Source organism: Colletotrichum chrysophilum (genome assembly GCF_026319265.1).
Source record: "Colletotrichum chrysophilum strain AFK26 chromosome Unknown scaffold_214, whole genome shotgun sequence".
NCBI lineage: Eukaryota > Fungi > Ascomycota > Sordariomycetes > Glomerellales > Glomerellaceae > Colletotrichum > Colletotrichum chrysophilum.
This window is the reverse complement of record NW_026517501.1, coordinates 1-15,294: the sequence shown is the minus strand read 5'-3', so window position 1 is coordinate 15,294 and position 15,294 is coordinate 1. Positions and strand designations below refer to the sequence as shown.

The following is a 15,294-nucleotide window of genomic DNA, read 5'->3' as shown; positions in this document are numbered from 1 at the left end:
TTAAGCAGAACCACTGGTGAGACCGCCCTTGCGACCAGCCTCCCGCGCCCTCTCGGAGCCGGGCTCAAAGGACCCGGACGACGCCTTGCCGCCCTCGGACGCGATCTCGCGCTGTGATAAACAACAAATGGTCAGCGAAACGGTGTTCTGGAATCGCGATGGCAACCATGACAACGGCGCTCAGAGAGGGGAACTTTTGTAGCGACTACGAATAAACGCACCTGTCTCTCGGGGTCCATGCTGGCGAAACCACCCGCGTGGCTGGCGTGACCGCCCTTGGCGGCAATCTCTTGGACTTCCTCCTTGGGTCTTTTGGTTAAGAAAAGTTAGCAAAATGCATGCACGTAGCAACCCTCGTCATGGAAGGTTCAAATGCCGGAGCGGGTCGGGAGCGGGTCGTACCGGTTGGCAAAGTTGGCGGGGTTGCCGTTGCCGGCCGCCGCGGTGTGGGTACCGGAGCCGTGGCCGTGGCTGGCGTGGCCGCCCTTGGCTGCGATCTCGCGGACTTCCTCGGTGGGGCTGCACGGTTGTCAGTCAACCTCACAAATTCCGTCACACGGTTCTTAACATTGATGAAGCATGATCGACTCCGCAAGGAAGGTAGGGAGATGCATACCGGTTCTGGAAGTTGCCTGGGTTCAGGTTGCCGGTCGGGGAGATGACCTCCTCGGGGCCATGGCTGGCCTGGCCGCCCTTGGATGCGATTGCCTGGACTTCCTCGGTAGGGCTGGAATTGTCAGCTAGAATGTCCACCAGAAGAGAGTGGCATGGACGCACAGGTTGGCGAAGTTGGTGGGGTTGGTGCTAGCCATGTTGACGTTGTGATGCTGCGAGAAGTAAGTGAAGGACTGTTCTTGTTGACGGTCGCAAATGGGTATCTTGGATGTTGAGAATGAAAAGATTTTATATGAAGAATACTGAGATTTGACGTCTTTTATGCTTCCTCCCACTTGTTTGTTTCTTCTCAGGGAAGTAGCGGCCGAATGTCATCCAAAAGGCAGGCAGCAGCTGCCTTCCTGCAGCTTCTCCAACCAAAACAACCTGTGACGTTGCCGCTAGGTAAACAACCCAGTCCCAAGCCGTCCTCTCCTGACGATCCCCACGATTATGACGACGGACCGCACCCACCCATCCGTTTCCCCAGGATCACGCGTCGTTAACGTTTTCTGTAGGGCAAACGCGCAGCGTGTTGTGCAGCGCTTGCGCCCCATAAATGTTCGGTAGGCGGTCTGAGCCTTGGGCTGACATCACTCGATCGTCAAAAATGACAGCACACAATTTTGTTACTGGCTAGTAACTCCCAGTTGATGGACGCATCCATACCAGGGGAGGTCTGTGTCTTCTTTGTTTTTTTCTTGCCAGAACTAATATCTCGTATTTCCTTGGGCCGTTCGTTTCTGCGTAGATCATGTGTTTAGATATAACGGACGTCAATCTGATAAACGCTGTCGCGGAGCCAAACTTCACAAGCACTCCCAAGGGAAGAGCAATGCAGTATGCGCAACTCATTCTATGGGGTCCTCCGCAACGTGTACATTTAGTCTGACGTCCTTGAGTCTGTTTTCCCTAAACGTAGATTGGTGTATGCCCACACGCACGGCATCAGGTGTCATTGAGCAGCATTGATCTAAAGAGGATCTACTAAATCAAATTTCAATTATTGACTCGGTTTTGACATCATCTGAGCAGCATTTTGGCAGCTTGTGGTTTGGGTGCCCACCGCTATTGTATCCTCCAATACTCATTTGACACTGCTCTCATAAGTTCCAAAACTCATATTTCACTGTTCTCATCTGAGGATTCAACAGAATCACTTTCATCAACAGCGGTGAAATACTGCTCTTCTTCTTCATCCTCAATGCTCTCTCCGCCCCTATGTGACTTCGCCGCTGCCCCTTCCGATGATTCAGAGGCCTCGTCATCAGCATACTCATGCCGTTGCTCTTCGTCCCTGGCAGAGCCCGTCCAAGTCTCTGCCTCCATGATCCGAGCTCTAGTTTGACCGCTGTCATCTTGAAGCAAGAGATCAACCATGCCTTTGTAGTGTCGCTGGCTTGCCATTTGAAGAGGTGTTCTGCCAAAACGGTCGGCCAAGTAAGTCGTTGCTCCTTCCATAATTAAAATCCTTGCCATATCTTCGTATCCATATGAAACTGCGTCATGGAATGGTGTCCTACCATCCACATCTTTGGAATCAACAGCCGCACCGTGTTGAATAAGCAGCTTGGCCAACACCGTATGACCGCCACAAACTGCCTCATGAAGGGGGGTACGACCCGTGCGATCTCGACAATTAAGATCCACTCCGTATTTGATGAAGAGCTCAATCATCTCTCTAACGTCAACTGCGGCTAGGCTTTGAAGTGGCTTGTCGAGACAGGAAATTCCGCACTTGATTGTTGCGCCATTCTCCAGAAGCATCTTTGCCATCTCCACGTCACTTGCCAAGTGTAAGTGGTGCAGGGCGTAATGACCATAAGAGCTGGTACATTCTGCAATGTGCCCGTCTCCAATGAGGTACTTAGCGGCAACCCAATTTCTGCTACGCAGTGCGATTTCAAGCAGCGTCCTTGCGTCCAAGCACGCCATGCTTATGTTTTCTCCATTATCTACCAGAAGTTCGATGGTGTCATGAGTACTACATCCAACCGCCTCGATTGAAATCTCATGTTTGGTGATCAGACCCCTTTCCAAAAGCGATCGCGGAGGTCCGTTGCTGGTAATTTCAGACTCTAAATTAAGACTTGCGAGCTTGGAGACTCTTCCTTCATGAGCGAGTTTGTGGAGAGCCGAACCCCAGTCAAGTAGCAGTCTGGTCGCGGGTTTGTTGCGACTCTCTACACCGGGCGAGAGCCTTGGTCTTCTATGTATGTCTCCCACGTTGAAACGGGAAAATCTTTCGAGCTCCGGGCTAAGGTTAGGTTTGGTATCATTAGTTGCTTCTGGCCTCGGTAGGGAGCTTGTCGAACGCGGTGGATCAGTGTTCTCTACCAAAAGACGGATGGTAGGATGATTACCGTCCACAACATCGTAACAGATCGGTTGCTTGTGATCAAGTTTGTGATCTGTGCTTTCAACTTGACTTATTAGATAATTGGCAAGAGTACCGTGATTGTTCTCAAGAGCCCAACGAAGCGGGCTTGTGCTATAACCCTGTTCGTCATCAAACTTGCCATCATAACGGACATCCGGGAAGATATCGTTGATGTCGACTAGCTGGGCAGTTTTACCGAGCAGAGCTTTGGCTGCAGTCAGATGTCCTTCAGACATTGCCGCAAAAAGTGGATATCCGTAGCGTCCTCCTCGAGAATGAACTTGCCAAGCAAGAGCGGTAACGCGCTTTTCCAGGAGAGTGAGAAGATTGTTCTCAGCAAGGATATATGTGAGGTTGACATTTGGTAAGTAGCGATTTTTTCGGGTATTGAAGCCCAGTAGGGAATCTTCGACATTGGTCCCCGCATCATCGTCAATCAAACCGGTAAGGCGCGCCCAGTCCTCCAGAGGAAACTGGTCCATGAAGGCATCCTGAAGAAGACTTTTCGCCGCGGCTTCGGCATGATTCAAGACGTTCTCCGTCGCATATATGAGAAACGGGAATTTCATGACGATATCCGTTCGTGTCACCTTCGGATGAGATTTTATGTATGCCGAGACTGCTGAAAGTGGCCCAATTTCTCCCAGACAGCAGCTTTTGAGCTTTTCATGACTCCTCGCTTCCAGGTCATCCCCACTGACTTGTAAAAGCTGCTGAAGACCATTATCCTTGACGAGGAAGTCCCTTACGGACTCATGAATGAACTGAACCGTTCTCAGTTCGGTTTTCGTAACCTCGGCTAGGCCTTTTGAAGAGCTGATTACGAGGAGCTCCATTCCTTCTTCCAGGTCTGAATTCGGGTCATAGTCCGCCAGAATCTGATGATAGTCAGGCAATACAGACATCATTGCGAAGTAAAACTCCCTCAGTTCCAGTGGCCGCTTCGCAAACAGTATCCATTGGACACAGAGTACGAAATCGTCCATGTTATTGCGATCCCGCCTGAGGATGTCCTGAAAAAGGTCACTTAGCTCAGCAGGTATCTCGTTCAGGCGTTTCTCAAGTATGAACGTGCGACCTCGACCACGGACTAGTTCCTTGTTCAATATATCGACAACCAAGACCACCCACATGAACACGCCGCCGGCTTTATCGAGGACTTTTGCTTGAATGTCATTGGCATGTCTAGTCACACCCGCACGGAGATGTCCCTGGACGTATTTCTTTAGGTCATCTGAATGACCAGTCTGCTTTTCAAGCATAAGCTTGAGGCCAAATCGGATATCGATATGGGGATAGTGACGACTTGAAAAGCAAATGTTGAGCCGAACATCATTTTCAATAGCTTCCTCGCCAAGCTCTTCAAAATAAACCACCATCTCACGAACTTGAGTCTCGTCGCACTCATCCAGCGCATCGATGAAGCACGTCAAATGGCGCCGTTGTAGTGCCATGACTGCATTTCTGAAAAGATCTCGGAGAACTTCGAGGGGAGGGCAGCTTGCGTAACTACTCGGAATCAAGGTATCGTCGTCGAAAACCTCTTGCAACTTTGGAAACCTTCCCAATAACTGATGCAATAAGGAGCGATACATGCCGAGAAGCGACTTCTCCAATTCAACGCCTCGGGCATTGAAAAAGAAACACAGTATAGCAGCATCTTCTTCTGAATACTGGACAGCCCTGCGCACGCTTCCGAATGCAAATTTCATTAAAGTCGATTTTCCAGCGCCCGGCTTTCCACTGATCCATAGGAAGCCGTGGTGCTGGGCCACTGTTGAATGGTCAAGCCAGGTTTTGTACAAAGGATGTTGAAGGATCCAGCCACATGTCCTTGAACGCGTGTTGCAATGTTTGAACGGCGATCATGGATTTGCTCATAAGAAAGTGATTGTAGTAGTATGACTCGGCGAGTACGTACTCGAAGAGATTCCTGATGTCGCTGGTGCTGCTCACGCTGTTTCTCCTTCTCAGCTTCCTGGGCTATAGTCAAATTAGCAGTGATCAGCCAGCCTGGGTTACGATAGCATGCTTACCACGCGTTTCAGAAGTAATCCCACTGTCAGATGCAACATTAGAGAGGAGTTCCCTTGCATACGCGGCTGCAGTCGCAGCCGCGTATCCCTGCCATGCCTTGTTCTTGTGCGAATCAGAATAATCGCAGATCCCTCGAATTACTATACAAGGGAAGGTGTCCATCAAGCCTGCTGCTTCCATCTCGAAGCATATGACATCGTGCTGAAATACGTCACTGAGTTTATTGGCCAAGGAGTCGCGATGTTGTCCGCATTTAACAACTTGATTACCAGAGGCAATTCCACCATAGTGTATGTAGGGTCGGTCTGTGAATCTTCTTGGTCGAACCACTATCTCAAGTGGGTTACAGGTCAAGCAACTAGGGGTTTCGCCTGCATGAGAGTACTCAGCACGAAATAATTGGTCCTCAAAACCAGTTGGGCGTTCAAATGACACCAACCCCAATTGATGTTGAGGCAATTTCTCAACTGTGGATGAGATCTGGCTGATCGTCGATTCATGAAGCCCGCGCAGCTTAGAGACGGCTTGCAAAAGTCTCAATGGGGGGATCCTCGGGAAACCTGTGCCTCGGAATCCGTCGATGGCCGTAATCCTGCCGAGATCGTGTTGTATCACGCGGTCGCCTACGACCACATCGCCAAGTCGAATGTCAACTTTGCCCGGTACACCGCCCCCGATACCGACCATCAAGCGAACTTGTATTTCGGTAAACGTCCGCATCATGTTGCTTGCCACTATTGCCGCATTGTTTGTGCCATATTGGCCAGCGGGCAGGCACGCCAATACCACATTGTGCTGGCCAATATTTCCCAAAATATATTGATTTCCATCGTTGATTGGCGAAGGCATGTTTTCATGCGTGCTGTCTAACATGGCGCAACTTGCACGCAATTCGATTGGAAGAGCGCAAATCCATCCCACGGTGTAATCCTTATGCCTTAGCTTCGCCTGCCGTATCTCCTCGCCCCTTCCACATTCGTTATCAGAGCTCTGTCCTCTTTGTCGTTTTGGAAAAGGGGGTCTAGTGCCATCGGAGCTGTCTTCGTGGAGGTAGCTTCGGGTGCGTGGGACAGTCTGTTCGGGGCGGTACGTCGACATAGGGTATCGTGAGGCCTGATCCGCGCGAACTGGGTTGCAGCATCCAGGGCATTCCTGTCCCAAAATCAAGTTGACCTCGCCGATCAAGTTTGTTGGCTGAGTGTTTCATCGATTATGAATAACTTCGAAGCGGTACGTACTAGTGATTTGCAAAAAGGATAGATAGTCAAAATAAATGGAAAGTAGAAGTCAATTTTTCGCAGATGCGAGGCTATGGTGACGGAGGGTTGTCAATTCCCCACCTGAGGCGCCAAGTTCTCGGCCGTCATCACGGGGTTTTGAGAGGCAGGGGGGTGGTCTCTGACGTTGATCCAACCAACGAGCTGGGTTAGCCCAATATGCAACTGGAGGAGCCCAATCATCGATGGCCATGGAACAGGGGGGGCGCTGCAACTCATCGCTTCCAGCATTACTACAAATGTATCGATTACCAATAAACTTGTGAACTGTTTCCGATGTCTGAGTAGACGGCCCGACTGCATACTTACTCAAATGAAAACGAGTTTGCGGTCTATTACATACCTTCCTTGGAGAAGAGCAGTCAAGAGTAATCCTTTCCCATCGCTATGCCTTTCGATGCATGACTGTTGCTCCCGGAGTTCTGCCAAGATCGTCTGCAAAACCTGCTCTATCCTCAAACATGCTGGTCTCAATCGGACCGAGTGAGAGTTTCCTAAGTGATCTCATTTCAAAATCTTCGTCTTTCGTCTTGACAGGCTCTTTCGCTACCACATGGATCATGCGAGAACCTTTGACAATGCTAGCCTTGAGCCCCGCCGCAACCTGGACCATACCATCAGCTGTATTGAGAGATTTGGAGCTCGCATTGAATAAAACGTCTTTGCCGCTCGAGTCCAGACGCGCGTTGAAGAAAAGCGCCAATAGGCTTGACAGCCACACACCGACATCCTTCCTGCGCGTTTCCACGATTGTGGCAGCGAGGAATAGGGACGTCAACACGAGCATGGTTGCGGGAAGGGCCAGCCACGCCCAGCGCACAACGACGAATTGCTGCTGAATCCAGACGTGGCCTTGAACTGTGTGTTCAGGATTTATACTGGATTCGTTTCTTCGCATCTCATTTGAATGAAAGCTGTTACTGGAACAGTGAAGTTGTTTCTTCTGTTTGGCGGAAGACCGGGAAGTTGAAATACTAAGGTGTCCGGGAAATCGTGTATGTAGACGAAGTACTTGCGTGCGCCAATTTTTCCACCTTCATTCAGGAACTGGAGATTGTTGGGTTGTGTGATCTCCTGCAAGACTTCCTCTGAGTATACACCATTTTCTACTCGCGGAAGTACCTCTTTGGCCGAAAAGTAAACAGCGCAGCGGCGGGCCTCGATTCTTGAGTTCTGACCGAGTAGTTGATAAGTAGTCGAGGTGTCAACCGACGGGTCACTAGGCCAAACCTTTACCCAATCAACGAGAATCATAGCCGCTGTCAAATTGAGGAATGGCTCAACATATGACATATTCACGTCTGCGGGAATGTTGGATGTAAGGTAAAATATGCGATACATGTCTGATCCGGCCCGGTCGAAAGTTTTCTGAAGCAAGGGGTCACCCGGTGCCTCGAGGTGATACTCGGTGTTGTTATCCATACGTTTCTCCACGCGCGATGATATATCAACGCATTTGGAGTTCACGCCGAGCGTGCCAAACGACTCCCAAGTGCAATTACCTGTGGGACAATTCGAGAGTGGTTGAGGGGGTGATGACTGATCTGGGGCAAATAGTCCTGCAAGGATGGCGGCTGTCATGTTGTATGGAAGTTGCTGGACTATAAAATTCACTGGTTAGCGGTAAGCCAGATAAGAGAACTGCTTAAATTGCATACAGGCGTATTGGGGGTAACTCCAGCCCAACGTGCCTTCGCCCCAGGAATAGGCCGCCACTGCGTTAGCGCTGGGACTGAATGCATGGTCGATGACGGATCGAAGCTCGTACGTAACACTTTGTTGGATAAAGGGACCCGAAGCGAATGCGATTAGCGTTATAGCAGCACCAATGCTTGCGTAGTGCCTGGAAGCGGCGAAGTTGTTAGTGCATTGCGTTTCGAGAAGATGTTATGAACTTACCAGAATCGAAGCCTCCAGAGGAGATTGAGGCTTCCGACTGGTCCTCCACCGGCAGAATTGTAGGACGGAAGATCTTGAAGAGACCTTCCACCGGGTTTCATCATCCAGATCCAGCCAAACTGACTGATACAGGTTGCCACTGGAAAAAGAATGCAGCTGCGGAAAACAGTCGAAACTATCGAAACCATTGTGTTAAGAGTGATTCGTTGGGTCCATGGTACGAACGACCATTTCGGCTCTGGTTTGCTGTCGTATGCTCTGAGTAAAGCCAACAGCCCAAGAAACGAAGCAGCTGCTACGGCGAGGGAAATCAATCCATAAATCAATTCTCGGAAGATGAGCAGAGTGCAGGTTTGTGTCGTCTCTGATGATTTTGGGGTTGATGGTGCTTGGGTCGCTCGGTGGGCTCAGAGCCTTCCAACAGGGAAGTCAGATTCTCATTTGGGGGTGGCTTGGAACTGATTGATTCGGACGGGGGATCATCAGGCAATGCCAAATATGTGGCCATCATGAAGTCGCAAGGAAGCTTTCGGTCTAGTCCATAAGTGGTGAAAGGAATGATATGTGATCTATTCGTGAGAAACGTTAGTATAAAGCCACGGACAAGTAAAAGCCTGGGGGTGTACAGACAGAATAAGTAGTCGGTAAGCAGCTCGTCTTTGCTGTTGCTAGCACAGCCTGATCTTCTCGAGGCAGCCCACCATGGCACTACAGGGCAGACTCCCACCAAAAATAGGGAAGTCCTACGTGCTGTCCTCAGGGCTACATGTGCGTGGGGGCCATGTTCGATCAACGAGTGACTTGAGGATCAATACACCAATCGGCGAGCTGAGTACCGTAGGATTACCCTCGCCAGCGGCGCATGACCGCCAAAAGAGACTTTAGGTTTCTCAAGGAACCTGGCTCGCGAGGCTGTCATGTTGCAATACTCTTATCAGTTAGTAAATGTCGACATGTTTGCTACTAGAATTGTGGTTGGCTCTGGTGGGTGTTATCAATTCCCAATGGGGACAACCGTGTTCTGGTGACAATCCGGCCAATCATTCAGTGATCCTGGAAGCTTGCAGGGGCCAGTCACCAACATTGGGGCTGAATGCAATTATGTATGTAATTTGTCATGTTCCAGCAGCAGGCTGGCGATCTATGAAGTGATTGGGGCATGCAGCACGTTAGGCATACATCTTACCCAGTCGGTAATCGTAAGCATGATACAGAGGGGCATCGCAAATGCTCGAAGTCTAAACATCATGCTGAGATACGCTAGCCAAAATTTGAAATAGTGTGTACTGGGTATTGCGTGCTTTTGTAGCTTCCACCGCTTTCCTGGCAACTTTGATCTGTGGCCCGCTTGTTGTTAATCAATAGGTGTTCGAAGTTCGCGAGTCTTTTGAACTGTGAATCGAGCAGCCGTACATTCTCTTCCTACTCCGTCATTGGGCTGCCCGAGCAAACCCCCCTTAGACAGCTCCAACCTCATGCAGACGACCATTTCTGCTCATTGGAGATTTTGCTCCCACAATCCTCTATCTGTGCCTGTCTTCAATATTTGTAGTCCTTGCAAGAAACTCGCGGATTGGCTGCTGAAAGCTTGACCGAGAGAGTCGGAATTCATGCCGGTCGCCACCTGATTTTCCTTCTGTCATTGGCTTCATCGTGGAATAAGGCCGACGCAAATCTAATCGTTGTACTTGGTTTGATTCCATCCCAAGTCGCCGATTCAAGGTCCCTGTCTGCTAAACGCCGGGTTCGTCTCCATCGTACTCGAAATATGCCTCCTCAACGCCGCCCACCGTCCAGCCGTCGCACTCGTCTCCTCCGCGGCCGCATCTCCCATGGCGACATTATCACCACCGTCAACCTTGGCCGCAGGAGCAGCAGCAACCGGCACCGGCGCCGCCGGTACATTCGCCAGCGCCGCCATACTCGCCCCAAACCTCGCCATCTCCCCCCTGACAACCTTCTCCTTCCTCTTCAGCGCGCCAGGCCTGCTCTTCAAACTCTTGTGCCGCACTTTGCCCTCCCTCAGTTGCTCGAGGCTGTGCGCCGTCTCGCCGTCGTCCGCGAGGTCCGGCAGCGCGTCGGCGAGCGACTCCATTGTGGTCACGAGCTTCTTGGACGGGCGCCGGCGCTTGAGCGTCTTCTTGCTGCTGGCCTTGCTGATCTTGGAGACGAAGGCGGAGTGCTTCATCGTGCGCTTGTCTTTCTTGTTCGTGAGGAAGGCGTCGTCGACCTGAGCTTCGGCGCGGTGGGTTTTGTGAGGAGCGAGGGGGTGGATGTCGCCGCGGATTCGGGCCATGCGCTTCTCGCGGGCGGAGAGGGATGTTGGGGCGGTGGGAGCCTAGGAGGGTCAGCTTGATTGTGCGTTAGGAGATTTGGATTGAGGCGTACCATGATGGGTGTTTGGAGCTCGAAATTCGCGATTCGAAGGAGTGAAAATACGGTCGGCGCAAAAGTTGAAGTCGCAAGTTCGAGGTTGAGGAAGGCGCTGGTCAAAGTTCTGGACTGCCCAAGCTTTCAAAAATTCGAGGTGGGGTCCGACAAAAGCGGGTCCATACAAATCGTGGGGTCGGCGGTCGGGATTGGCCCCTCCGACTTTTGTATAAAACCTAATGCACAAATGCCCGCGCATGTGCACGACTCACCCCGCCAAAGCTGTCACGGCCCCTCCAAGAAAGAAAATGGGCAAAATCGAGGACCTGAGGCGGAAGGTCGCCGAAGCGGAGGCTGAGCTTCGAAACTTGAAAGAAGAGCTGGCACAAGCGGAGAAGGAAGTTCGTGACGAGCAGCACCCGCAACCCTGGAAATGGCCCCTCTTGGCGGAGGAGTATGAGAGATACGGGCGGCAGCTGATCATCCCAGCTGTGGGGGTGAAAGGTCAGCTTGAGATGGTGACATTCATGAAAGGACGACGCTAAAAATGTTGCAGGCCAGTTGAGGCTGAAAAAGTCCAAGGTTCTCCTCATCGGAGCCGGTGGACTGGGATGCCCCGCAGCAGCTTACATCGCCGGAGCAGGGGCCGGGACTGTCGGTCTCGTTGACGGGGATGTTGTCGAGGTCTCCAACCTCCACCGACAGGTGGCGCACTCAATGGAGCGGGTGGGCATGTACAAGGTCGACAGTGCCATTGCATATTTGAAAGGGTACTACAGCCATGACCTCCCTTTTCACTGCGCATCTAGTGGTTAACATCTCAGATTGAACCCAACGGTCACCTATCAAGCGCACAAAACACATCTCACGCCTCAGAATGCCGAAGAAATCGTCTCTCAGTACGACATCGTCCTCGATTGCACCGACCACCCGACCTCCCGCTACCTCATCTCTGACATCTGCGTTCTCCTCCAAAAGCCCCTCGTCTCAGCCTCAGCGTTCCGCACCGACGGTCAGCTCATTATCCTCAACTCCCCGGCAGCACCTCAGGGAAGCTTGGAGGGCGGGCCATGTTACCGATGTGTTTTCCCAAAGCCACCGCCGCCCGACAGCGTGGTCAGCTGCGGCGAGGGCGGGATCTTGGGCCCCGTAGTGGGTGTGATGGGTGTACTACAAGCCCTCGAGGCAATCAAGCTCGTCGCTGCGGGGGCTGTTGACCCCGAGGTCAAGGTCAAGGAAGCAGCCGCGCCCTCTCTGCTGATCTTCTCAGGGGCTGCCCCATCTGGACCGTTCAGGTCTGTTCGTATGCGCGGGAGGAGGAAGGACTGCTTCGCTTGCTCGGCGCAGTCGACATTGTCGTTGGAGACGCTGCGATCCGGATCTTTGGATTATGTGTCCTTCTGTGGTGTCACTGCTCCTGTCAGTATCTTGGGACCCGAAGAGCGGATCACCGCTACCGAGTATGAGCGTCTTTCCAAGGGAGGCTCTGCAAAGCATCTCCTCCTAGACGTCAGGGAGAAGGAAAACTTTGATATCTGCAGCATTGACGGCGCGATGAGCATACCGATCTCAACCTTCATGAAGGATACCCAAGTAACAAAAGACGGAACATCACCACAGCCCGGGTGGATACCGACAGACTTGCCCGAAGACGCACCCATCTACCTGGTCTGCAGAGTAGGCAACGACTCCCAACTGGCGGCAAAGCGCCTCAAGGACTTAGGCCTAAACAGCAACGGGAGAGTCATTCGTGATATCAAGGGCGGCATGAGGGCATGGAAAGCCGAGGTTGACCCGACGTTGCCATTCACATGAGAAAGGAGAGAAAAGAAAGGTCAACGAGGTTTTGGTTTCAATAAGTTGGATTTGTTCTGACAAGGGGGGACTGCCGTCATCATACATACTTTTCCCACGCGATACCCCTATTGCTACAAAGAGAGGAGGGCGGCCTACGCCCAAGAGCCATGATGAATCCTGATTAACCTTAAGAGATGAATACAAAAGTTTGTGTGCTGCCAAGCCGTGATGTGCCGAGTTGATGGTGAGGCCGTCGTTTACACAAAGGTGACGCGCTTGCGGTTGAAGGCACGCTGGTCCTTGAGCCATTGGCGGTAGCCTGCGACGCTGGAGATCTTCTCGCCGTAGAAATCAGGGACTTTGCGAATGTCAGCAAACAACCATCCGAGTAGCAGAGACGAGGGTAACATACCAGGGTTACCGACAGAGGAGACAGAGGGGTCGACGCGGTTCTTCTTGATGCGAGCAAAGAACTCCTTCTCCTTCTACACGCAAAATTTCATCAGCATCCCGAACATCAGATCATTGGGCGCGTGCCCCGCACGACTGCACATGAAAATACTCACCACCGTCATCTGGTTCTTCCACCTCTTGTTCAGCGTGTAAAACACAAGCGATCCCACGCTCGGCCCAATCAGCCAACCCAGCGCACCGAAGCTCATCGTCATAAGACCAAGCGTGATGAAGGGGTCCAGCGGCACCTGCGAGACCAGGGGGTCCGCGACGCCGGTAGCGAGCACGCCCGCCCCGCCGACGAAGGACGCACCGAACGTCACGACGCTGAAGCCCAGCTGCCACCTGCGGCGGGACTTGCGCAGCGCGAAGAAGGTGTTCCAGTCGAGCCTGTCGCCCTGCTGCGCCGCCGTGGGGAACGCGGACTTTTGCGACGCCGCGGGGGAGGTTGCGGAGGTTGAGGCATTGCGCTGGGCGCAGGGCTGGCGGACGACGCGGGCGAGAATCGGGGAGGAGGACGAGAAAACGGCGCTGCTGTGAGCGAGCGGCGAGGAGGGAGCGAGACCGATCGGACGGCCGGCCGGGGTTGGTGTCTTGGAGGTCGTCGAGTACGGGCATGCGATGGTGCGGGCGATGGAGGCGCGGGCGGCGCCCTGGCCGGCCAGGCGGAGAGCGAAAGTGCTCGTGGGAGTGAGCATCGTGAGCGTGTGCTTGTGTCTCTGCGTGTTTCGTGGTGATCCGAGGAATTGAATTGGGCGGAGTGGAGATTTTTTCTCCCGGTTGGTGTTTTCCTTTCGGAAGGAAAAGTGACGAAGCTGCTGGATGGATGGAGCTTGCGATGAGGTCAAGCTCGGTCCACAAAGATTTGACGCCCACCTCGAGCGCCTCTCACAGCAGCAGCCGCCCAGCCGCAGCTAATGCACGGGCCGCTTTGCAGCACTTGCTTCCCCAGATCGAATGATCCTTGTGGCTGGCGCGTTGGCTCTCAAGGTATCGGCCACCCGGGACTACAATAAGCCGACATGCTTTTGATGCTATAAAGGCATATAATACTTAAATCAGTATTATTTTTATCATCCTGATATTAGCCTTACTCACTTAGAGGATAAGTGTTTGATCTAGGAAATAAACTAGGAGATCTCGCTAAAGCCCGATTTAAAGATCAAGGCTGTAAACAACTAAACATTATGTTCTCGTCCTACTCTTTTCTTGCCTCTCTTCTGCGACATCCTCTTTGATAATTTTGCTCCCTTTCAAAACAGCGGTCGCTGGAGCCGGAGCACACGTTACGCGCCGTGACAGCAGTCTGACGATATTTCGCAATGACAAGGGCCATTGTAAGGCAGTTCGGCTCCCCGGCCGAAGTAGTCATGACCGAGTCTACCGACGACCACCAGGCCCTCAGTGCGGGCCAGGTACGAGTCCGGATGCTTCTCGCCAGCATCAACCCCTCGGATCTGGTGACAATCTCAGGCGCCTACCGATCCAGAACAACCTTGCCGTTCGTCCCAGGCTTCGAAGGGGTCGGCATCGTCGAGTCCATCGGGGAAGACGTATCTACTCTGCGGGTCGGACAGCGCGTGCTACCCATTGGAAGTGTGGGTGCGTGGCAGGATGTCAAGGTCGCAGAACAGCGCTGGTGCTTTCCAGTGCCAGAGGATCTCAGCAACGAGCAGGCCGCAACGGCATACATCAACCCGCTCACAGCGTGGCTGATGGTTGAACAGTTCGCTCCCACTCGACCAGGGGAGATGGTCGTCGTCAACGCTGCGACCTCTGCTATCGGGCAGATGATCATTCGCATGCTTAACCGTAAGGGTCTGCGGCCCATCGCCATCATTCGCCGAGCCGATGCAGCAATGGAACTGGACGGGCTTGACATCGAGGCCGTTTTGGACAGCTCTGAAGGGGACATACAGAGTAGAGTACAGGAAGTGTCTGGCGGGCGTGGACTTACAGTAGCCTGCGACGCTGTGGGCGGTCCAGAGGGTGACAGTCTGGCCCGCGCTCTGAGTCCTGGAGGAACGCTCGTCCACTACGGCCTGCTTTCCGGCGTGCCTTTGTCGTATCGACTGTACAGTGAGCGCCCTGATGTGCGCATTATTCTATTCCATCTGCGAGAATGGGTCCACGCCGCCAGTCCGGTTGAAATACAATCCGCCTTCGATGAGGTGTTTGGACTCATCCGCGACGGCACAGCAGCTTCAAGGGTGGCGCATGTGTTTCCCCTCACAGATATCCGCCGCGCATTAGCCACAGAGGCAAGACCAAAGCGACAAGGAAAGGTGTTTGTTACGACCCGTTATGCAGGATAACAGTTAACCGACCCACTTGGGCATCGAGCGGCTAGGACAGGACATTTGTATTGCAGGATCACGGGAACAACAGGGACTCGCTCGGAAACGGAAGAACTATGGTGCAAGTCAC

At 52.6% G+C, this 15,294-nt stretch overlaps 5 protein-coding genes across 5 annotated transcripts; 2 read left to right on the top strand and 3 right to left on the bottom strand.

Moving 5' to 3' along the window:
• On the bottom strand, positions 1–812 carry COL26b_013247 (uncharacterized protein; the record flags this gene model as incomplete). The annotated part of the gene is made up of 5 exons (XM_053185868.1): positions 1–111; positions 222–309; positions 403–519; positions 617–727; positions 778–812. The coding sequence occupies 5 exons, from the start codon at positions 810–812 to the stop codon at positions 1–3; spliced, it is 462 nt and encodes a 153-aa protein (XP_053030183.1).
• A 9,152-nt stretch (positions 813–9,964) lies between these two features.
• On the bottom strand, positions 9,965–10,638 carry COL26b_013246 (uncharacterized protein; the record flags this gene model as incomplete). Its single annotated transcript, XM_053185867.1, has 2 exons — positions 9,965–10,585; positions 10,636–10,638. 2 exons carry the CDS (start codon positions 10,636–10,638, stop codon positions 9,965–9,967), a joined length of 624 nt encoding a protein of 207 aa, XP_053030182.1.
• A 287-nt stretch (positions 10,639–10,925) lies between these two features.
• On the top strand, positions 10,926–12,432 carry UBA4 (Urmylation protein; the record flags this gene model as incomplete). The annotated part of the gene is made up of 3 exons (XM_053185866.1): positions 10,926–11,121; positions 11,174–11,387; positions 11,442–12,432. 3 exons carry the CDS (start codon positions 10,926–10,928, stop codon positions 12,430–12,432), a joined length of 1,401 nt encoding a protein of 466 aa, XP_053030181.1.
• Positions 12,433–12,671: 239 nt separating this feature from the next.
• On the bottom strand, positions 12,672–13,565 carry COL26b_013244 (uncharacterized protein; the record flags this gene model as incomplete). The annotated part of the gene is made up of 3 exons (XM_053185865.1): positions 12,672–12,772; positions 12,827–12,899; positions 12,981–13,565. 3 exons carry the CDS (start codon positions 13,563–13,565, stop codon positions 12,672–12,674), a joined length of 759 nt encoding a protein of 252 aa, XP_053030180.1.
• Positions 13,566–14,189: 624 nt separating this feature from the next.
• COL26b_013243 (uncharacterized protein) lies at positions 14,190–15,182 on the top strand (the record flags this gene model as incomplete). Its single annotated transcript, XM_053185864.1, has 1 exon — positions 14,190–15,182. One exon carries the CDS (start codon positions 14,190–14,192, stop codon positions 15,180–15,182), a length of 993 nt encoding a protein of 330 aa, XP_053030179.1.
• Positions 15,183–15,294: the final 112 nt, after the last annotated feature.